Source organism: Vanessa tameamea, chromosome 18, assembly GCF_037043105.1.
Source record: "Vanessa tameamea isolate UH-Manoa-2023 chromosome 18, ilVanTame1 primary haplotype, whole genome shotgun sequence".
Classification (NCBI taxonomy): domain Eukaryota; kingdom Metazoa; phylum Arthropoda; class Insecta; order Lepidoptera; family Nymphalidae; genus Vanessa; species Vanessa tameamea.
This window is the reverse complement of record NC_087326.1, coordinates 7034473-7060497: the sequence shown is the minus strand read 5'-3', so window position 1 is coordinate 7060497 and position 26025 is coordinate 7034473. Positions and strand designations below refer to the sequence as shown.

At 32.4% G+C, this 26025-nt stretch overlaps 1 protein-coding gene across 2 annotated transcripts in view; it reads right to left on the bottom strand.

Annotated features, from left to right (window-relative positions):
* Positions 1-8466: 8466 nt before the first annotated feature.
* LOC113397153 (membralin) overlaps positions 8467-26025 on the bottom strand; it is a 102324-nt gene continuing 84765 nt past the window's right edge. For both annotated transcript variants that reach the window (XM_026635375.2, XM_026635383.2), the window contains exons 10-11: positions 16059-16158; positions 8467-9783 (exon numbers count right to left, since the gene is read on the bottom strand). In XM_026635375.2, the coding sequence (XP_026491160.1) occupies positions 9073-9783; positions 16059-16158 (811 nt within the window). In that variant the 3' untranslated portion in view covers positions 8467-9072. The remainder of the gene's footprint in view (positions 9784-16058; positions 16159-26025) is intronic.

Below are 26025 nucleotides of genomic sequence, written 5' to 3'. Positions count from 1 at the left end.
ATAAACAGTATCTTACATAAATTGCGTTGCATATTACATTAATAAATTCTAACATACAATTTATTTATTTTAGGAAACCATACAATGATATGACACTTATATCATTATAAAACACAACAACACATCAGCTAAATTCCTGCTAATAATTACACAATTATTTATGTAGCCTATATTAAAATTTATTATTAAACGATATTACTTAGTTCGTAATTTATGAAATAAATAAAAACTTTTATAAGTCCAATAAACATAATTTATATAATTAATAAAAGCATATCAAGAAGTCGTGTGGCTAGCGAGGCGACGTCCAGTTTCCAACAGGTGGCCGCTTAGCCAGACTGTTTACCATCTAATTGTAGTTCATATTTATGAGTCTTTTTGTTCCAGTCCGTGCGCTGCACTCGCGTTAAATCTTTTTACTCTGACCTCTTCTTTGCTGTTTAATTCAACGCGGAGCATTTCATTTGCACTGTTTCAAACTTTTATGTTTCTCGTTTTATGTGACATTTTTTGTTCCATATAATTTATAGTTTTGCATCTCTTTGTTTTGTCTCGGCAAATCGTATTAGATATTAAAGTTTAAGTTTTATTATTTTTTAAGTACAGTGTTAAGTTCTGATTTTTTTTAATGTGATATCACATAACATCTAATAACATCAATTTTTAGTTCTTATTGATTGATTTGAGTAATAAAAATCAAGTATGTTATCCAAAGATTAGATTATAACATAAATAAGTAAATACTTACTTAAGCAGTGTAGAGAAAATAGTGTTATAACATTATACTAATCTGTGCAGGTTTCACAAAGCGGGCCGACTTCAAAGAGGCGGATCAAAGGCGAGATAGCAGAGGTCGGATAAAATCCACCGTTTGATATCCGATTGTCGGTTGGAGATCGTCCCACGACAGCGAGGTGGCGAACCGTCTTAGATTGTTTGAAAATGTATCCTTTTCACTGTTAGATATACAGATAACTTTATATAATAGGAACCTGTTTTGAAAGATATTTTTAGTTTTTTCATCGAAATGTTTTTCTGTACAGAAATTTTATTTAATTTCTAAAATCATCTTTTTTTAGATTAAAGTTTTCAGGAGTAGATAAGAACTTGTATAGAACAGAGTTTTTATCTAAATCGAATTCCATATATTGCAATACGAAATAATCCAGAGTAGATTTGAGTAAAGCAGTGGATAAATGAAACGTGACAAACATCGACAAAGCTCACTACAACACGATGGACTCACGGTTAATCTCGACAATCAGCGTGTGTCTGTTTCGTTTCAGTTAAATCCGTTGCAGCCCGGTCCGGATGTCCGTACGACCGGATTACCGGCCTATCCGGATGTGCCGATGAGAGTGATCGTGCCGCGGCAAACAGCCCAGCGATTAGTTCCGCTGCCCTCCTTGCGACGAGTACTATTCGGGAATGATACGGATAAATTGAAAATAGATAAGGATATTGTGTCCTAATTTCCTTTATTTGTTTTTAGACTCATATATTATTGTATTATATTCGTAATGAATAATATTTTGATTATACAGTTAACAACAGTCTTCCTGTTTCAAAATAATTTTAATTACATTAAATATATTGTGAGTATATAGTCTCAAATAGTTTTGATAGTAATATTTTTTATTTTATTAAACATAAACCGAGTACAATATACAGTCTTTTCACAACACTAGTTTTGCTGAGTGTCTTTGACCGGTTCTTCTCAGGTCTGAGGTGTTTCTTTCGAACCGGTGGTAGAAAGTTGACAATCAATAAGAAAGTGTAGTAATTTTATGTTGAATAGAGATACTTCAATTTAATTTTGGTCCATAGTAACTATAAAGCAACTCTTTTTTTTTTAAAATAAATTCAATCTGCCTGTTCTACAACAATTTCTTTATTTAAAATATTTTCATTATTTCAATTTAGTCTTATCTGTATCATTATTTTTATTTTAGCAGTAGATTATATAATTTTAATCATTCATGTACAATAAATTAATGATATCAATGTAAAAAAAATATGTTTTTATAACAAAGCATCATACAAGGAGCGTACATCAAGCGAAGAAGAAAAAACAATATCCTGATGACATCAATAAAGAAAAATTCTCTAACTTGGAGGTCACGCGTATTCTTGGGGAATTAACACACATTACGAGATGTTATTGCTTGAGAATACACGTAGCTGACAAGGAGAATTGCATCATAACCAGAAAGAAGATTGCGACCGTCTTCAAGTACGAAGAAGAAGATTTAGTATAAAGAAGAATCTGATTCATAAAATATTTACGATGTTCAATTGGTTGTTTATATAACGTGAGATGATAATTGACTGTCGCTATCATTAATATCGATAGAATGCTGCTATTTGCCGTAGATATACATGGCTGTATCAAACTTTTAACTAATATTATGATATTTATGTTTGTGCTTAGTTTGTATTTATACGGAACACATATTAGTAAGCGTTGATAATTTGGTATATTTTTTTATAATTATGCAATAATATCTTAATTTTCTTACAGATGGAGTCTGGCGGACCAAATGTCTATAACATTATGTCATTATTTAAATAAAAATTGTATATCATAGACATAAATCAGTTTTGCACGCACATATTGTAAAAAAGGAAACTTCTCAATTATTGTTAAATTAAAAATATATAAAATTGTTTTTTAGTTTATGAAATTTGAAAAAAAAAATCATGAGTTATAGCGCAATACTTTAGCATGATTTAATACTTTAAAAATTGTTTTATTCTGATTTGTCCCACAAATGATTACGAAAAAAATTAATTGAAAGTTGTAATTAGTGATCAATAAACGTAAATTACAATAACCGACTTAACGACTTTCATTATAATATATTTTAACCCCAGTAATATGTATAATATTATAGTTTATCCTGAAACAGCTGAACAGAATTAGGCAAAGATTTGGAATTGATTAAAGTTCGGCTGCTGAGAGTATGCGTAACATCTGAGAATTGGTCATGCTCATGAAAAGTATGTATTTAACATACAGAAATAAATAGTTGACATAGACTTATAGCAGAGCAATATAGATTTAGAAAAAATATTACCTGATTTAATTAAATTTGAACTAATTCTAAAATTTTGTCAGGACAAAATGATGTTTTTGAAGATTTTATTCTTTAGTAGAGCAATAAACGATGGAATATATCTTAAATTAAATTCTTAGTCAATCAGTTTGGATCACGAATATGTCTTCTTCAGGGCTCTAGCAATTTTACATCCTTTTATTTCTTCAATATATATCTTCTAAATGTCTCCTGTTTCTTGGCGGCAATCATGAGAAAACTTCTAAACGTATCGCTATCTGATTAAATAACCAATTGACGCGGAATCGAAAGCAGATCGTTAGAAAATATTCATTTTTTGAATCCTTCCCCCGATTGATATTGATACTTCTCCCGTTTTTTATTAATACCCATGCGAAGCGCATCAGGTAGGACGCGAAGGTAACAGCTATACCTAAAAAGTAATAATAGATTGAATATTATTGACTCCACTTTAATTTACGCTTCATGAAGACTTAAGCATATATTTTATGCATATTATGAAAAAGTAATAGATCTTAACTTTTGATAAAAGTAAAAATACAAGCGTAAATTTTGATGATAACGACCCAAAATATAAGAATCAAATCCAGTAATTTTCACATCAAGTGAAACTAATATTAATATGTATATACTTCAATGTAATAATTGCAGTAAATCAAACTTGGTGATTCAATTTGATTCCGCATTAAACTTCAACGATAGCAACATTTTATATTTTCTATTCAAGAAATTGAAGTATACAAGTTATTCTCACTTGCAAAGAAAAAAAAAAGACGTGTCTTAGGAGATCCGGTTGGAACGAAGTTGCTTTCGTAAGTTTTGTATTAAATAGCAGACACAATAAAATAAATTAACATAATTTGAGAATAATTAGATGACAATTACAAATTTTTTTTAAAAGACCCGTCTGAATTAAAACAATAACAAAAAATAAGTTTAATAAATATTATATAAAAGCATATGCAATAGTAAGAGTCAGAGAGATTAAGAGGTAAAGTTCGCCTGGAGGAGCCTAACGCGTTTTCCTCACGTGCTGATTTCTGCCAGTTCACTCTACTGTAAACCGCGTAAGAGAACTTCGTTCCAAAAAATTAAATTCATTGTAACAATTTTTTTTTTTAATCCATTCAATCCAATAGCATTATACAATCTTTGTTTCTATTTACATTTATTTTTACTTCTAAATATATAATTGAAAAACCGGCAATAGGTTACACAGGCGAAGCCGTCGGTTTCACCTGGAAGACGCCCACTGCTTCTCACTTCCCACGCTCCAGTAGCTTCTCGCGACCCTTACCAGATCGTCAGTCCACCTTGTAGGGAGCCAGCACATGCTGCGTTTTCCGTTTCGTGGTGGCCACTCAAGAACTTTTCTACTCCAACGGTCATCGGTTCTACGAGCTATGTACTATATAATGAATCATGTGCTCTGGATAAAAAAAATAACCCCAAAAGAGGTATTATTGTAGGAGGAACGAGGTTTTCCTTGAATGGAGAGCCATGTTTTTCGGATCAGGCGCTGCCCTCTAGATAACTTGAAACTTCAGGATATCCCTCAGCATTTTTCGACGGAAAAATTCCAAGTGATTTGATCGATCCGGAATTTGAACCACGAATCTGCAGTCGTATAAACTCCATTAGACTAGCAATTATCCTTTAAATGTTTTTGAACTGTAAATTCCTTACAAAAACTATGTAAATATATAATTTATAATTATAAGCGACAGATCCAACAGTTATTAAGATTTCTACGAATAAAGAATTCAATTTATAAGCAACTGAATCTTTTATTACGAAACCCTTATGTCAATCCTAAAACAAAAAAAACAAAGACAAACTTTTTAATTTCATAGATATCGATCGTATAGATCGTAATATTAGAGATATTCAAACAAGCAACTGTATAGTAAATAATAGTTATGAATAAAACATTATTAGTAATAAAAACTGAGGAAGGTCCTCATAAAGTAATTTTTTTTTTTTTCAATTACATGTTATCACCATTAAATATCTGAGATAAACGATACTATTATTAATCCCTACTTACCACCTTGTGCTAGAAATTAGAATACTAAAAAGGACTAAGTTACATTGTGATAACCATTAAAGAACAATGACTTTACAATTAGGTGGATCTACACATTTAACTCTTAAAGTGAGAATGAATGATTCTGCGGTTACAAGATAGATTAGATTTGAATCAGAGGCTCATTTGAATTGTTTAACATGAATAGTCTTCTGTTATCTTGACAGAAACAATTAGTAAAGACTTGTATTACCTGAGATGAGAATATCTTTGCCATGGCAATGATATTCTTATATAGTTTGAAGATAGAATTCGGTCTTAACCCATCATGTATTTCGTTATTTTATATTAAAGAAAGTTGAAGATTACGTGTAACCAATATCTGGCGGCAGCATTACCCATATGTAGAATCTTTTAAAAAAATACATTCGAATTGTCAAATTCAATTTATTATTTATTTATCCGGCTTTTATCTTTTGTCATATATGTTTCTACTTTTATTGAGTAAAATGCTTCATTAATCATAGCTTTCATAACATGAGATTTAAATTTATTAATTCACAAAGCCAAAGTATTTGAGGAATTTTATATAAGAATAAATCATGCGCAAGGAAGGATGAATTGCCTTTACGGAGACGGACACCAGGTGTTACAAGTTTTTCTTAACTACTCATGAGTATACAATGTTTGTCACTGTTTTTATCAAAATAATCAATATTATTATGGTAATACATGAAATTATTGTAAATATACTGTGACACCTATCAACAAATAATTATGATGACGACTACGCAAAATATCCAGCAGAATCTTTGTAAATCTTGTAAACTTGTAAACGTTAAAAAAATACACTGTACACAATACTTAATCAAGGCAGATCATAAGGATGCAACGAATGAACAAGTTCGGAGACATAATTTTTTTATTTAAATGATTAGCAGTACGTAAAATAATACTGTCGAAATTGGGGTCCTTTAAACCAGTAAGTTTGAACCCAGAATTACTAATCTTGTGTATATGCACGAAGCTGCTTCGGAGCATAGAAAAGGAGACATTACATGCACTTATTACCAGTTTCTTAAGCACAAAAGAAAAGTTTAATTTTCACAATCCTCGTAGCTACGGGTAACGATAACGTACAGGATAACTATTGGTATATATATATGGTAGGTATACATAGATAGGTAATATAAGAACCTAATTGTATGATCTGAAATGTTTCGTCATCGGATTTGACAGGAACAATGTGATCACGAGTCTGTATCAATATATTATTATAACATGATTTAAACGATTTTTTGTTTTACTTAATATATATTTTGATAAAACTAGGTTTATCACTTTTATAAGTAATTTACTTCACCCGTTTATAATTCAGTTTATGGCGAAACTGCTGTAAGAATTTGTTTACAACTCTATATTACCTCCTCAAATCCGTAACCAATATCCGTCCTTAAAGGGGTTAAAGGTCGCTTCTAAACCAAATTTCATCAAAATCGATTAACCGGTTTAGCCGTGAAGTCATAACAGACTGAGTTACTTTACTTTTACGTTTAAAATACTAGTACTGATTACGCACAGATTAAAATGGATAGCCCCGAATACAGTATATTTAGATAGTACATTTGCACTTCAGAGTAAACATTGCTATAAGTTAGTCTTAAACAAAGTATTGACACTCCACTTACGAAGTATTGATCTGGATATCGACGCTTATTATTGTTAAGTTTTAACACAGTATGTGTAAATTTACCGTCACTAATTTTCATATCTTTACAAGGTTAACACAAAGTAATAAGTAAAACTTACGTAGACCACGTTCGTTTCTAAATCTCCTAGTTAATCTTAACTAGTAAATTAATGGATTATAAATTAAAATAATAAATTGTATTCTTAGATTAAAACACATTCTCTTATTTTATTAATTGGCAAACAACGATTTATCATATCTCTCATCTCATCTCTAAACCGAAAGACGTTCACTGCTGGACATAGGCCTCCCCCAAAGACCACTACAACGACCGATCTTGTGCAGCCCGCAACCAGCGGTTTTCCGCGACCTTCACCAGGTCGTCGGACCACCTTGTGGTCAGCCTGCCCACACTGCGTCTTCTGGTCCATGGTCACCACTCGATTAATAATAATAATAATAAGCGTGGCGATTATGGCAAAAACCCTCCAATGATTTAACATATTCATAGACAGAATTAGATGCCACAAATATACCATTTAGAAACAATTAAAAAAAGTCACCAAAATATATACTAATATTATAAATGAGAAAGTAACTATAACAAAGCCTACTTCAATGAAATTTGGTATGATTTGAAGTTTGAATCCCGGAGAAGTTTATAGGCTAATTTTTTTAATTCACTACCCGAGGGGATAAAATGAGGGATGACAGTTTGTGTGATATAGTTTGTTTTTAATTATGAGGGCAGAATATTTCTTGATCGAAATCCATAAAAACCGGTTAGTAGTATAATTTTTTTAAAATCGATATTATATTTCTCTTCAAATTCTGCTTCAAAACTTTTTGAGAATTTTAGTTTTTCCTAGAAAAATCGGATTTGGATACCCCACACCCACTGAAAATTATAAATAGAGCTACGTCAACTGTGCTACGTCGTAGCGCTTTTAAATTAATTTGTTTTCTTCTCCAGTAAAATTCAGCTCATTCGTTAGGAGAGTGAGTCTAGTAAATGACATAGATACGGCTGGATGCTTATAAATCAGGTATTGCCATACAGCTTTGGAGTATGCTTATACCGATTCAATATTGAGAACTGTGTACCGTAAAACGTAATCATGGAAATCGAAAATTTATTGTTTTATACAATTTCTTCCATTTGATAGAGATCGTATAAGATATTAAAAACGTAGAGTTTACAAATATAAAATAATTATTCAATTATTTATTGTGACTATATTAATCTTGCATAACACAAAAATATGTAAAAATTGGGCTTAAACAACCTCAGCAAGTAGAGAAAAAAATTTACAGGTGCAATGGATAAACAACTTATTCTAAGGTAAAAACTGTTTTGTTATACTCGTATATACAAATACACAGCATACTTACGATTTACATGTGTCATATACTTAAAATCATAATTATAATACAAAATGAATTACTCGTAGCATATTGTTTTATATTTTGTATGTATTATGTTCTTATTAGATTGAAAAACTATATTTTTAAATATTGTTTATTTATGCGCTTGTTTTGTGAAAAAGGTTGATACATTTTTAAGGCCCAGTTTAAGATAAATTAGTATCGGGACGTGGTAAAGTCATAATTCTGGATCCAGAGAAACTAATGAACAAGTACAGCATTCGGAATGAAATAAATAACTACGATAATATAAATAGAAAATATTTATTCAAACTATAATAACAAATCCATGGATGTGGCCCGATGTCGAATAAAATTTCTTAGAATATTAAAATGTAAGATAAAAAGGGAATATACATTTATTATTTATATAATAAATAATACACGATATTGAACAAAAATATTTATTGCAATAAACTAAATCACGAATGAAAAGAATACGCCGACTTCCAGCACCTCTCGCTACGCATATTCGATGTTACAAAAACTCGATACAACACAATAATATCCTAATAAATATTTATCGACATATAGGTATTTACACTCGCTGCGACGCCAGCCAAGACTTACAACTACAATCACCGATGCATGAGAACTTACCCATAATGTCCGCCTAAAAACTCAACACAAACACGATATCGCTTGCATTGTCTATAACACATCTCTCATTCTCGTCTATCACGTCTAAGTATCCTCAAGCCTAAATTAAAAAGTACCTTTAGAAATAAGTACCATCTACTTTACAATAGTTGATAAATCTATATTTACGGCCCTGACTTTGAATCTTTTAAACCTAAGTGAAATATATACTGAATGTTTTATCGAAAGCGTAGAGGTACATAGTTTGAATGTTACTAGTCTAAATCGTCAGCCTCAGGAGACGCTCTGGGAGCCAGTATAACCGCCGTTGTCGCTGTGCTGGAAACAGGAGGGGGATCGTCTTCGTTTATCTCCATGGTCTCTCTTCGTCTACGGTCTAAAGTTAAACTCTCAACTTTAGAGTTATTTTTATGCACGATATCGTCGTTGGCTCCACTTGAAACACACTTTACGTCACTATCAAGCGTTCCAGCAGCCGAGCTGCTGCTATGCATCGTCTTAGTGTCGTCATTCGACTTCTTTCTTTTGATTTCTTCAATTTTCATAGTCTTTTCCTCAACCGGTGTTACTGTTACTGGAGCAGCCACAGCGCTCTCTTCGCTTGGATTTCCTGTAGTTGTAATAGTATCAGTAGCGGTTGTATCTGTCGAAGTACTTCGCGAAGATATCACGTCTCCAGTATGAGAGGTATTTGTTTGGACAGTCGATACAGAAGGTGACGTTTGTGTCGTAGATTGAACTGTATTCTGAACGGTTTGCGTTGTTGACTGAGTGGTGGGTGGCGTAGCCTGGGTACCAGTACCGGGGGCATCGTGGTAGGCGGCACCACTAGCTAAAGCAGCTATACCCGCTAAGCCCATCATGCCACCCATACCATGATGCGTCCGTAACAGAAGCTGTTGTAACTGAGCCTGCTGTAGTATCACTGGAAGCTCGTAGTGATGGAAGAAGTATAACATTGAATGCTGCAACAATGAAATTGTGTATATTATTATTCAAAGTATCGAAAATTTGAATATATTTGCGGTGACGTTTATCTGAATGTATAATATTTATGGAATACTGAGCGGAAAAACAAATCAATTTACGGTAAAGAGAAAAGCCGAGACAGAAGCGAGTGCGAGGATCCGGCTCTGTAGATACTACAGATATTTGTGGCGCATTATGAGACACGTCTGTCGAAGCAAACTCCCTTAGACAAATAAATGAGCGACTCGTGACACTGTCACGAATGGTCCCTGTGTTATTTATTTATTTCTGGGTCAAAGTACCCTCCCCTCGCGACACCCAACGTAAGTTTTAATTAAGAAACTTGTGACCGCTCCGACTCAACTTTTATTTGAAATTATATTTTCTCAATCCTACGTTAACATTTTTTTTTAAAGTTACGGCTGATTGTAGCAGATTATTATTGAGAATTTAAGACACCTTGAAAATTTTCGATGTCGAAATAAGTAAAACTTGCTTAAGTAATTCAATTATTATTTATTAAAATTATACCAGGATTTACGGATAGAATATATATTTTTAACTTATCTTTCGTTATGGCATCAAGTATTTATAGACAAACGAATTTATGGCTAGCAAATATAATATAAAAAGGGACGCGATATGTAGACATTGGCCGATCGCTATGGCAGAGGACGCGGAATTAGGATGCTACGTGTCCTTAATTAACATGGACTATGAATCAGCTCGATGATCATCACCACGGCAAATATAAAAAAGGATCAAACGTTTGAACGTTATTTAATGGAGAGAGATGGTGCCCTTTTATGCGTCCATTAAAACCGCTTTGAGATTTACCTCAACCCTATTTGAAAGGTACGTGAATAAAAAACGTCTCTTTATCAATTTTCAGATCATTTGTAACAGATTATGTCGGCTATTGGTAATATCTAAGCTTATATCGCTATACATAAACGTTATAAAGAGTTTACAATAGGTTTACATAACCTCGTCGTTGTCGTGAGCATATAAATGTCTGTAAATACGTCACAGGTTGTTGAGTGCGAGGGCGTAACCCTCCACAACTGTAATTATAGGACACTTAGAAACAAAGACTACAGACAGCTCGAGAGACGACTAAACTTTTCAAAAAGAGGCCAGACCTCTTTGTGATCGTAAATTTTTCCCGCAAAATAGTCTTAAACTCTTTACGGGCGGCGCGTTGATTATTCCAAGACGGTAGAAAATTCTGACGAAAATGAAGTTATTTTGATTTAAAATGCAAAGAAAAAACAAATGAACGACAACGCTCTGAGCTTTCCACCGACGAGAGATATTCTTCCGAAAAAAATTCCTTTTCATTTAACTAATCCTGACGTAGACAAAGAGACTGTTTACGAATTATACAAGAAAATATAAAATTCTAAGAATCTCGAAGTGCTTTATTAAAAGCTATCGTTTATATTTAAGGAAATAATTATAATATATTTTTTAGTTATATAAACACATATCTCATATCATATATACATTTTACTACGAATCAGTGTTCATATGAATGCATATAAAAAAACATTTTTTTTTTAAATTGGAGGCTTAATTAATATTTGTAACTTATATACTTTACATAATCTTAAACGTACCTAATACAATATTCTGATAGATCGCTTTGAGTGTGATTGTGTACGTAAATTTTATGAGGAAGTATTAGTTAAGGGCACACCGCAGTTTGTGTAACTAAGTGTAAACTACGATTAGCGAGATATCTCGAAGATTACGCCACTCTGCTGCGCTTTCATCACAACTGATCCTTGTTTATTTAGGACTTCCTTAAAATTAGCCAAACAATCTGTTACAGTCCTGCAATTATTATTACAGAGAGGAAAATATTATTTTTTATAGAAATATCACGTTTTTATTAAATTAAAATACGTGTAATATTACATATTTCAACCAAATCATTTAAGGTTTAATATCTGACGCACTTTTTTATTAACATATTTTTAATAGGTTTGGTTGTTTCAGATATAAGCATGTTCATAATAGATGAAATTTAGGCTTTACGTAACTAACGAAAGATTCAATGAACTTATAAAATATGTATGCGGCTTATAAGAACTTAAATAGTGTTGGTGACTATCAACTTGTTCCGGTTTTAAAATGAATGAAGCGAGCCTCAAACGTATGCTCGTCGCGTCGACGCTTGCGGGCGAGCATGAAATATGATTTTTATTAATAAGTTGACACGCTCGATGATTATAAGATAAGCCCCACTTTGCATTCCGTAGAGCCTTCCCGTTTTTCGACGTCCCCCGCCCTGTAATCTGACAGAGCATACCGTTCCCCTTTGCGGATCGTACAGCTAAACTTTAACAATATTTATAATTATTCTGATAATAAATAGCAAGATCTTTAAATAATTCTTTTTGTGGTTTAAATTTTGTTTACATGAACATATTTTGTTTTTTATTATAATGGATCCTATGTATTTATTATTGGAAAATTACAAATTTTAAGTAGTTTTTATGAGAGAACGGCGATTCTATATTTCTATTGTTTCTATCGTCTCGTCGTTTTAAGTGTAAAGAATTTTATGTCTGCCAATTGCGTCCGAAGCGAAATTGTTTATTGGCGTGATATGAGAAATCTCCGAGAGCCTCGTTGATCGAGAGGGCGGATATATAATTTTGCAGATTTGAGCGCATCATCATCAACATCAATGACATCAATCAAACGCAGATCCCGGGTCGGACTGATAAAGTTTTAGAGGAATATCTCAAAAAATTCAGTAGCAGCCCTGAGTCTAGAAATAAGGAGCGTGTGCTCTAACATGGCTCGGTAAACACGTAAAGTCTTCGGTACCACTGACCACTAATTCTACGGCTAAACAATTTTTACTTTTTACAGTAAGAGTAATATTACCAAAACGTTTTTAAAATTAAAAAATTCTAAAACCATATCATAACTTATTATTTTAGAAACATTTGGATATATCATATGATCTATTAAATCCATATAGACTTTTTAGAATTAATTATAATATGTAATAACGAAAAGTACTATATTACTTACTAAGATTTTTTTAATGCAATAAATACTTTAAACGATGATAGAAGAGTAACAAAAACGATCAATTTTCCTCAACATTTTACTAAAAAATACATTGACGAACATTGTAAACAGTCAATATTATAATAAAGATCATATTCGTTTTATTTTATAAGAATAAAGCCCGTCTTTGTTTATTTAAATAGCTTTCTAAACTGAATACAATATCTGTCAGCAACCGACCGGGCGGGTCCGTGGCATGTTATTAGTTCCGCCCCGGAAATCGACTCCCGACTACTTCCCGACATGCAACGATGCCCACTTCCCCGTCTCAAATGTTTGTCCGCTTGTTTCTTTATACGATAATTGTTTCCTGCCTTTAACGATACAATGTAGTGCCTGAAATATGTCATATTATTTATACTTCAATGAGTCTTGAATTTAATATATTCATTTGATGTATTATAAATAATTCCGTCTTTGGGATGGTTTTAATATACCACGTCATCACAAAATCATAATTAAATAGTTAAGTTTGAAAGAAATATAACAATAAAAAATGTACTCATAACAATTTAAAGAAATTATATCATTTCTAAGTCTTGAATAATTTAATGCGGAAATTTCAGCTTCAATCTGACGTCGACGTCACGTGGAAATTCGTAAGGTGACGGGCGTCAAGAGTGCTAAGTCATAATAACGTATGGGGACGTGATTTGTTGACAAATGCTCGGGGCCCACGCTCTGAGGATAAGAGGCTTTCTCCTTTAGTTTAAAAATAATAACCACGAGGCTCGCGAGGCGGATATATAGTACTTGTGTGCGTAAAATCTCAACTTGGTCCATGATCCCTCCGGCGTACCCCTGACCCGTCTCATTGTTGCTCTGTCAGCACTATCCTATTTATTTAATATTTCGTTGCGTATTTGACAAATAAATATCCGGTTATTTTGCTGCTTTTAAATAGAATAGTACGACTTTTTTGTCGATGGTCAGCTTATACGACTTCGCCAACATAAATACATGTACTTATATTAAAGTACAATGTTATTAAAAAACTTTACTCGCAAAATGTTGATCAAAGTCAACTCTCCTGTTAGTTTTGTGAAATGAGCGTAAATCAACGTTAACTGTGAAAAGCGGAATTATTTTGTTTTTATTGCTGTGTTAATAACCGCATACCGGTTTAAGAGCTAATATCGAGTTGTACAAACAGTTTGTCAAGCGGACAGTATGGCCCGCGGCATCTGACCGACATCAAAGTGGACTGCGTAAACACAGCGCTAGCATGACGCGAGCGACGAGTTGTAATGAAACGCAATTGCGTTTTACACTCGCCTGTGATATTTTAAAGTAAATTATTTATATTATAAAATAAATACTGCCAATTGTATCGACAGTATTTAGTTTGACTTTTCCTGCTGAACTTGGTTTAAAAATAATTTATTAACAACATTATAATGTTTGACATAAATTTACTATTCTTTATAATAACATAACAATAAGATACATATGATGACATAAACTAATTACATATGATTTAAAAACTTGATACTGGGAGCGTGATAAAACCGAGCGTATGGAACTTACAGCAAGGTTTGGAAAATATCAGGCAAAAGGAGATAAAATAGTTTGAAGTCAGAACTTTACCCGGAAATCAATTTATGTTTACACTTGTCAGATGTAACATCTATTCGTCAGATTCCAACAAAATCTCTAAATCTCTCAAAATCATTAATGTATACTAAGCTATACAATGCGTAAGTTAAGTTATAAAAATAAAAAGAACACAGAAATTTCATTAGTAACCTTTTGATTAATCATTTGGGATTTTATTATATATTGATCAAATAAGTAAAATACTTGGTGGAAGGGCTATGTGCAAGCTCGTCTGGGTAGATATAACCCACAAATCATCATTATTTTACCGATAAATAGTACTACTTAATATTTTTATGACCCGGTTTGGAGGGTGAGTAAGCCTATGTAATTTCACGCACAAGTAACTTAACTTTTTAGTTCTCAAGGTTAGAGGTGCATTACATGTACAGCCTATAAATTTCCCACTGCTGGGTTAAGACCTCCTCTCCCTTTGAGGAGAAGGTTAGAAGCATATTCCACCACGCTACTTCATTGCGTATTAGTGGATTCACATGTGGCATATCTTTTTTAAATTAGACACATGCAGGTTTCCTCACGATGTTTTCCTTCAACACATTAAGTACATGAAAATTCAGTGGCGCTTGCTTTGCTTTATATTATATATATAAAATAACAAGTCCTGACTGACTGATTCATCATCGCCGAGCGTAAACTATTAAAGTGAGGGCCTTGAAATTTGGTGAGTAGGATCTTTTTATTGAGTAGACACCCACTAAGAAAGGAATTTTGGAAATTCAACCCCTAAGGGGGTGAAATAGGGGTTGAACGTTTGTATGGAAGTCCGTCATTTTTTAAGTTGGAAACATGAAACTTCAATTTTTGAGTTACTGGTTAAAAATTAGTAGATACGTATTTAAGCGTTTCTGGATTTTTTACCCCTAAAGGGGTGAAATAAGGTTTGAAAGTTTATAGGGAATACCATTATTTTTTTAAGTTAGAAACCTGAAAATTTGTTTTTGGGATATTGATTAAAAATAAGTAGATACGTATTTAAACGTTTCTGGATATTGTAGCCCTAAGGGTTGAAATAGGGGTTGAAATTTCGTATATGGGTTAGTCTTGAAGCCAAGGGTTTTTTTATATGTAAGGAGATCGGCGCGCCAATAATGTTATTGAGGAATTTAAGACCTCAAAAATTATGCAACGGCACCAAACTAATATTAAGGGTTCTCTATCGTAATGTCATAAGTTACAGTTATCATTGTACTTAAGGAGAAATAGTGTATAATCCACGAATATCTTGGATACCATCAGAATACCCCTTTAATTTCAAGAGAGTACAGTTCGCGCTTAAAGTATGTGTCACCGTGACAATTAATAAAGTACAACGTCAAATTTCTAAAATGGCCGGAGTAGATATAAGAGAAGACTTTTTTTGTATGGACAGCTCTACAGCCTGTTCGAGAGTGAGCTCTGTAAGCAGTCTGGTGTATTTAGCCCACGAAAGTAAACCAAAACCACAAACGAGGTCTTAAATTAACGTAATATTTTAAATCATTCTGTAATATAATAAATTTCCACGCGAGCAAAGCCGCGGGCAACAGCTAGTCTAATATATATTTTAAAAAATATAAAAAGTACTCACTTGTATAAACAGCCAAGATGTGACGAGAGCTAAGCTGCTGTACTGACCGTTGAATCGGTAATGGTATGCGTAGAACGAAAAGTGGTACAAGTAGAAGAATCTGTGGACAATATTATTTCAAAGTATAAGAATAAGAAACATTTTAAGAATACAATAATTTTCATATTCATTTCCAATGGATACAGGTGTTATTTTTGCATGAATGGTTCTTTTAGTACCAAAATAATCACCCCTTTGTATTAGTGTTGCGGTTTGACATGCGAGTGAGCAATTGTAATAACAGACAACGTCATAACTATTTTTTTACAAAGAGCATTGGTCTTTTAAAAACATCTATGTGTCATCTATATATGCTCTATAAATTAAAAAAAAAACTAGTCATTTAGTTATTTTTTTTTTTATTAATTTTGATAATTATTTAATAATATTAAGACTTATGTCACAATTATCAAAACGATGTGTTTGTCTGAGCTTGTGTCACTCAGATTGTAATAAATCACTGTGCGAACTTTAATAATTCATCTACTTTACTTTTTACTTTTTTTTGTATTTTTTATGCACCTAGCATATCAAACAAATTACTTATAGTAGTCCAAATATCTAATTACCGGTGACGAAAAGAAACAATGTTTTAAATGTATTAGGCCGATATTCAGTAAGACCGAACCAATAAATCTTAAATCAATAGAATATTTAAGTTAAAAATTCTTATATCCATATTCAAAAAGCAAATAAAGCCGCAGCTGTATATTCCTATAATAAATAAGGAGTGTCACGAGAGACCAACGTCGAGAAACCGAACAGCAAGTCTGCCTTGTAACTGGAAGCAACAAGTAACTCGGGCCGCGGGGTGGACAAGCGAAATAATAAACAAGGTTAGTACAATCGCAGTAGTCAAATTGTACTTTAAGTAAGAAAAATTAAAAAAAAAATCCGAAACCGTTTTTTTCCTTTTGATAACATACTGTTACATAATTATTAAACCTCGAAATATCTTTAAAACTATATTATGCTATCATATATGTGTCTTACACATCGTCTCAAGCTGCTTCAGGTGGTATTCAGTGTATCCGACAATGGTTGAGACAAACAAGACAAGCAAAACGTCCAGTAACGCGTAATAAGCGCGATACTTTTTTGTTTGATTTATAAATATTGTACCGTATAATCATTAAGTATGTAAAAGGAATACGAAATTTCAACAATCAGCATACTTTATATTTATTATTAATGCATCTTAAAACAAACAGATATTACATTTGAGCATATAAGTATACGTATTCAAAACTAAAGCCGATGTAGAGTCAAAGGAGACTATGAGAGACTGATTACTTTGAATGTTGTTATTAATTATTACTAGATAATATAGTCGGGAAGACGATCTATCATGGTTATAATATTATTGTATGTATATACACGAATAGCATATAAAATTATTGCATATAATTATGAATTAATCGTGTATTAACTTATTTTATTTTAAAAGGTACAAATCGCTCTTAGAATCGTTTCTTTGGTCTCACTTCTAATCCAAAAAAACGGACATATTTAAGTTATATGATGACGTAATTTTTTTTAAATGGATGGCAAAGTTTTCCTCTTAAGAAGATATTGGAGCTTATCCCACAAAGCTTTTCCAGTATGGGTGGATACGCGCGATGTTTCCCTTCAACGCCGAACATGAGATGAATTTATTGTATGAAAATACTCTTTAATTTTAAAAATAGCTTAATCGAGCAACAACATTTCGAAGTATAAAACACTTCGTAATTGGCCAAAAAAAAATTGTTTCTTCAACTTAATTAAATAAGATTATATATAAATAAATGATATTTATATTATAAGAATCTCTAAACAGAATGAAGTATACATCATCAACAAAAGAGCATCGCCTCTCACGAGCGTCGCGAGGCCAATTCGCACATTCCACGGTTCAACCATTAGCTTCGTTATCTCCTTATTTCGGTGTATAAATTCCCAATGTACGAGGCGACAAGCCCCTGAAAAGGGGAAACATCACCTCGTTATCTGAAAAGGTTGCAATTTTATTTGAAATCGATATTCACTGAGATACAACATTTCTCTTGTCGATGCGAGTGTAAAGGGATGCTCTTTTGTGACAAGCTCTTTGTCGGTAGGCGAGTCCTTACGTTTATTGTGTGGGTGTGATTTCTTTACAGAATTTTGATGCCAATTAGACGTGAAAATTTATAGTACGTGTTTTATTTATCTATATTCATATAAGTACAATAGCTCCGTAGCAATTGACCTTTGAATCACCCCATCATAATTTGAAGTTTATATTCTCTTTTATCCAAACCTATATTTTAAAATCAAACTTATTTTGTAGAAATGTTACCTGTAATCTGTTACGATATCGATAGTCATATCGTAAATCTTAAAATTAATCAACGATTAACCCCTATCCATCGACCAACGTTTAAAGCTTAACGAAATCTTAACACAAACATTAACAAGTCGAAAACCGTAGCAGGTTGATTATAATTAAGCCGCGCACGTACAGACGCGAACAAACGTACGTATTTGAATGTTAACATGAGGACTGAGCACGGAACACAACAGTCGCTAATTAGTTCGATATTAATCCGACGGATCCCGTGTGCTCGCATAATACCGTATAAACATGCCCGACGTGTATTGATGCTTCGAAATCAATAAGTGTAAAAGCATACGGATCAAATACACGCTACGTCGGTTACATAACATTCGATAGAAATATCGTAAACATTTTATATAACGTTTTAAATATCGAAATGCATTTTGGTATTAGTTGAAACGTTTTGGATGCGTTGATATAATTCTAGTTTAACAAACTTACAGTCATACATAATTTTCATCATTCGTAAGACTCACCATTCATTACGACAATTCAGTTTCTATTCAGACATTTGATCATTACGTGATGCATTGATAAAAATGAATATCGTGCTGTGATAATGATGTTTACGTGGAGAACGAATGCTTGTCAAACTTTTTAATGAAGTATAACTAGATGATTTCTTATAGACTATTTGAAAATACGATGTCTGATTGTAAGAAAGCATTTTAAGAAAGAGATTATTGGAACAAAAAAATCGTAAATCCATGAGGCCATAGAAAAAATAGAAGTAGACTATAATGAAAAATCAAATTTATTAAGTATTTTATTTCCATGCTATTACCTTTTCATTAATCGTAAGCATTTTTATATTTTTTATAAGGATTTTCTATGACAACATAAATAAAGATCATCGAATCAAGACTTAGAAATCTTAGATCATCGAATCAAGACTTAGAAATTCAGTTTTTACTTTTATTTTTAACCTAAAAACTGTTGTGTAAGGTGAACCATAATGCAATGTAATATTTTGGCATATATTAGCTAGACCCAAGATTTTCAATACATTAGTTAGTTAGTATTACATGTACATGAAATTTTTGAAGCACGGCAACCTCTTTTTTTCTAAAGTTAATATTGCATCAATAGTTATAATATATAAACAAACATTTATCGTATATTATAATATTTAAAGCGAATATGAAATAAAGGTAATATATTCTATAAGTAAGTTTACTGGATTAGTACTCTTATGTAAATCTATAAAAATACAAATATATCTACAAAAATCCTTTATATATTCTTTCTTAGCATGACTAGAAATTCCATTGTAAAGAATTATTTTAAATGGTACAAAATATAAGAAAGCGTTTATCTCTCGTATTTTTCTAAATCTCCTAAAAGAGGAAGACGAACAAAAGACTGAGCGAAACGCTAATGTATTCCAAGAGGCTATTTGTAAAACATTTTCAACAGAGATAAAAAGACCACTGCATAAAATAGTTCTTAAGCAACAATTTCACGGACAGATCGCTACCGGAATAATTTAAAAAGAGGGAGTGAAATCGGCAAAGGTGATTCTCTTGTCCGCTGCTAAGCCGCTTCCGAGGCGTCGGCCCTTTAAGCGACATCAAACGAACACTACCTACGCATTAAACATACATAGAGAAAAGAAGCAAGCGCTGTTTTCTTAATGTTATTTCGTACATAAATAATTTATTGGGTTCCAGTTTTAATAGAAATGTAAATGGTGTCACAAAATGGTGTTAGGGGTTAATCTTTTTTATCGTACCTTTGAAGTTGATTTAAAATTATACTTTATTTGAAAGGAAACATTATTAATTGTATTATTTTTATATATTACATTATACTCGAAAACTTTAGTACAACACAGAAAATTAACGAGATTTTTTAAGATTTTATTTCTTACATATATTATAGATTTTGCTTCTATTAAACTCACAACGTTTAAGTTACATTAATAAGAGACTAAAGTTAGCGCCCGGACTAGTGTTCGCTTAGTGGGTAATAGCAAAATAAAGAACTTAATTTTAATACTAATTTTTTCCCCGTAAGAAATGAGCCTCGGGCGATGTGTGAAGGAAAAGGGAGAGAGATGCTGTGACCGAAGTTCGTATAAAATATCAAAAGTCGAATGCCCATTTACAATTTCCCTTATTACATCAAAATTATTCAGAAGCGGACGAGGAGGGGCGAAACTGAATCTTGTTGAACTAACTCAGTGCGAAATCACTTTCGCATCGGCCTTTGATCTCGGCTGAGCCAAAGGAATGTTATTCAGTAAAAACATGCAAATTCGATAAAGTATAACACAATATTACGGCTCAGCTGCCGTCGAGACGCTCCACAATGCTGTAAGCATAGGAGGACGCTTTGAATATTATTTGTCCGATACCGGAACATCAGTCTTGTTCAGTATAACATATTTTTGCTATGAGGTTCTTACGAAATTGTTTAACACAAAAACACAAACTCTACAAAATTTAATAGTATATATATAATGTAAGGTGCTTACATTTTGAATATACATATAAGAAATATATAAGAGTACCTTCATGGGAAAAGGTCAAGGTTCGTATATATATGTTTTCGCTTAAGTTTAAAAGTAAAAACAACTCACAATGTCTGTAACGAATTTCACGTGTTATTTTCTTTTGTGAATATTTCATGGCTTCCAAATTCACTCATAATGGATCGCTAAAATCGCTGTATTTCTTACTAAATTAGGTTACAACAAACCTCTTAACACAAATTCAGTTTTAAAACATTTATTATAATACACAATCATTCTTTATAAGAAAAACTCTTTTGAGTCGTCTATATGTTTTAAAAAACAAATAATCATATTCAAGGGAGAAACAAAAGGTCTGAACGTACGGGTGTGAAGGGAGGAGTGTATAATGAATGAGAGGTTCAATTGAACTATAGGCGTTTGAGCGTGAAGCAAAATGAATGAACGGCCAGGGTTCATGGGAGACGGCGCGGACGACCGCAGGAATCCGCAACCCGGGGAACGCCACTAACGAAATGAAATTCCATGGACATTCCAGCCTGCGTCCGCGAACTACTACGGTATGAACTTCACTTAGTGCAACATTGACAATTATATTATATTCTAGAGGTTTTCCTTCGCACATTGCCTCGAAAAAAATACGTCTGATTTAATATGACGTAACGAATATGTTTTACTGATACGTTGTAAAAGGAGACGTATCATGTTAGTAAGGAATACACCACCCGGGGATAATATTTAAAAAAAAATCTTTCGTAAAGGCATCTTTATTTGGTAGTTCATAACACAATTATATTTCTATTTTTTCTTATTTTAACTTTGATCTCATTTGATCGTATATTGTTTCTACCTGTGTAATTTGGTGATTTGTGATTGTGTAATTATTATCAATATACACTTTAATGATATATCGATGTATATTCGCAGCACATAGCTGTCAGTTGGCGGTAACTAAAATTTCGTTTAACAAATAATACTTTAATTAATGTTGATGTTGCTTGATAATATTTAAATGACATACGTATATATTTTAACTTGTCATCGTAATCGTTTTCAATCGTCACTTATGTAGTAGTGTTGCCATTTGTAAAATCATCATATTTAAATTTCGTTAAAAAAAACACAATATTACTTTTATTCCCCTATATTGTACACTAAGAGTAATTTATGAGTTATATCAAATATTATTATGTTCCAAATTCAGGGATTCTAGAAAGGGATTCCAGGAATAGATTTTAGATTGAGTACAGTTGACAACGGTGAGTTATTTGTCGTCGCAATTAATGATATAATAGCACACACGAATATCAGTAACAGCTTTAGCCCAGTAATAAATCTAACAAAGGTAAGCCTTGATTATAAAGTCACTGGCCCCTAAGATACGGAGTTTCCTAGTTTAGGGGTACAGAGCCTCTTTGATTTACATAAGTAATACATTGTAAACCAATAAAAATAGAAATATCATTAATATTAGCTCGCTAATGTCCAATTGCCAAGATCTCTCCTCCTTAAGGAATACGTTACTATTATATAAATTAAAAATCCCATACTAATATTATATCAACATCCCATAATGTACTTAAGTCATACATTTTTCAGGCACATAATGCGAACAACTTACGATATATATTGCAAATATATTGCATCCGAATATCGAACGGAGGAAGTTGGTGTCGATTCTAATAGAGCGTGGAACTTGCCATCACCCCTGACAGATGCGGTTCAACAACAAACAAACTTACTCCTATCGGGTATTTTACTTCAGGTCGCCGATATCAAAGATATTTCGATTTAGTACATAGACTAAGTTTTATTGGTATACATTTGCAAAATACATTCTTGCGTATTAAATATATATTTATGAGTAAGACGTAGACAAATGTAAAACAATTTAAAAATATTTAAGAACAATATATATATATACATTTTAAACTGACTGCATAATTTACACCTTATTTAAAATCGACTTACGATACCGAGCGTTAAGAATGTCGGCAATTCTACAAAGCAAGGTCTAATAATTCTCTGTGGCACTAGTATGATGGCAAAAATAAATATTAAATAACAATATCTATAGCTATTCAAACTGAAAGAGTAACGGTCTAATCTATAAAGGTAGTTTAAAGGTTTTTTAATTAAACACTAGTCCCTCTTTCTTTATCATTGATTTAACATTCGAAATTTAATATTCTAAGGATACTGTACAATGTTTAAGTCGTCATCCCCTAAAACTAAATCGTCTTGCTGGCTAATAATAAACTTAATATAATTTGTTTTGTGTACGTTACAAAAGTAAGGTCATTAAAGTCACGTATACAGTCACACTCAAAAGTCAATCGAAGGAGTTAAGAGTCCCTATCGGCGCCTCGATTCAAACTCAAGTCGAGCGAGCGTGAAAAGCGTGACCCGACGCTCGACTTGTCAAAAGGAAGCCTGGTGCAAAGAGTTCCACAAGTTTCCAATCCGGGACCTATTCTCCAATGTTTCGAACGACAAAGTTTCACCGAGATCGGTCGGGAGCCGATACCCATATTGTTTACTATTGTGGCCTTAATTCGCTTGCTAAGTTTCGAACACTTGCAAAATCATGACTTCTTGTTATAAAGTTCCGTTCGATAGTCATAATATATATTAGCAATACAATATGTATTGTATTCATTCTGTTATTTATAGATTTTTGTAACACCAAATAAAAGCTAGTAACATAAAAAATTACTTTAAATGTTGTTATTGTTTGTTTTTAAGTCTCCCTTTTAATGAGTCTAATTCATTCACAAATAATATAGAATAATATTTGCCGGTCTACTTGAAGTACGTATATATTGTCTTTATAAATTCGAAAGATTTTTATAAATGAAATAAGGCATTTATTAACAGTAAAACTAATAAAGTCATAATTCACGATTGAAAAATCATGTTATCAACGTGATACTAGAGGTTGTTCAAGGTAATCGATACAGTGACAGTTTATTGAAACATAAATTTAATTAACGTAATTGATGAACTACTTCACTTCATTCTGTCAATAAACACGGCCGGTGGGATATGAAGTTATTTAATATGGGTCTCGATTGCAGTCCTTTGTTATACATACATTATACATTTGGTTTAATATGAATATATTTTTTACTCTCGAATCATACAACATCACTTAAATTACTTTATATAACTATTGGACAGTATTTCGTCGATATATATAATGTGGATGTATACAATGTAATAACGTATTGTTTTGTTTTTATTTTATTAAATACGAAACAATACTTATATTAAAGGAGTTGTTGCAAATCCTCATTTTAATTAATAACTAATGTCTAATATTCCTATTTACTCCTCCAATAAAGCCTAAAGCTTGTGCTAGGAGTGAGGACGACATTATCCCAAGGGTTCAGGATCGCACCTGCGAATTTTTACATCACTAGGTTGGCTTTTAAATCATTGCGCTATTGCAAAAAAAAGACTTAAATCACCCAGGTCTGTGAAAGGTAATAAATATGTCATGAACACTGATAATAACTCTTTGTGTACTACCACAAAACCAATACCCTGTCTTGTTATGTTGTGGTTTAAATAATGAGAAAACCATTGCAAATCCAGCCAAAAGAACCCATACCAAGTTTTGTCTCTATTGTCTTCCATGGAGCATAAAAATTAAGAAATAGGTTCCAAATATTTATGAATATACTGTATTGACATACATTCTGTAATTAAAATGGTGGAAAAGAGTAACTACTGAGTTTCTTGAGGGTTCTTCTTGGTAGAAACTTTCCGAAATGGTGGTAGATTTGCATTTATTTCAATACTGTAATATGGCGACATAAAAATGCTGTTATGAGCCTACTTTAATACAGAATATTTTGAATTGATTAGATTTTACACCATGAGGTAACCCGTTCGGTAATCTGCCTTATTTTTATTCATACTTCTAAAGTCACTTAAGAGATTGCTGAATTTAAACAAGGTAGATAGAGTTGTGAGGATGACACATGTTTTGAGCTGCCTTTCACCCTATGTTTCGGAAGAAAATTATTTTCGACCCACGCCACGAATATTAACCACCGAGACCAAAAATCGACGTTCTTGGCGAAATTTCTCAACGAAATCTTCAAATGTTACAGCATTATTCGGATAATTTTTACCGACATGTGTAACCGTTTTTAAAATTGAGAGACAAAACATATCTTGGAATAATTATTTTCCCTTACTAAATAATTTTCAAGTTATAAGACCTCTGCTAACTACCTTTACGCTAATTTATTTCCAAAGGTGCACGAAGCAATCAATGAAAAATATCATTAGGCGATCTCGTATTATATATAATTTTATACAAGATCGCTCCTACTAATCTATCAAAACTCAACTAGCATAATGCCTTATAAATGGCAAGGTCCACCGACTATTGTCTCTGAACATAACCCCTGGTAATTTACACCATTCCTAAAATTAAACACTCATATCCGAACTAAATTTAACGACGAAGACGTTGCAACACCATCTAACACAAAATGTTATTTTTATTTTGCTGAAGGTGTATGACTTTATTGAAGAAAAGGGATATTATATTTATAAATATACATATATAAAAAAAATAAAATATTTTTTTAAACTCCAACTACTTTTTAAATCGCCCTCGTTAAATATCGATACTGACACAACTATCAAAAATACCATATAAACATGAAAAACATTACATTTAAGTTAATACGAATAAAAAAAAGATCGTTGTCGACACGCAATCGCGTTGTCTATTATAATATAAAGCAAAGTGATATAAAAGTGCGGATATTAATGCAAAGTAGGTGTGGAGTGTCGACGATTTGTCGCTGTCCACGCCGCGCGTATTAAATTAACTTACAGTTACCGCTTTATGTGATCATAGAGTAGATAGCTAAGTCAGACACTTACCACTTATTTTAAATTACAACTGGAAGAAATCTTTGAATATTTTTATAAAATAATGTACAATTTTTTAAGGCATCGGATGGCAAACTGACAAACGGACGATTTGATGATAAGCGGTCACCACAGCCCATAGACATTAGCACCGTATTAAATTTTAACCACTTTTTACGTAACCATTGCGCAACCAATCTTGG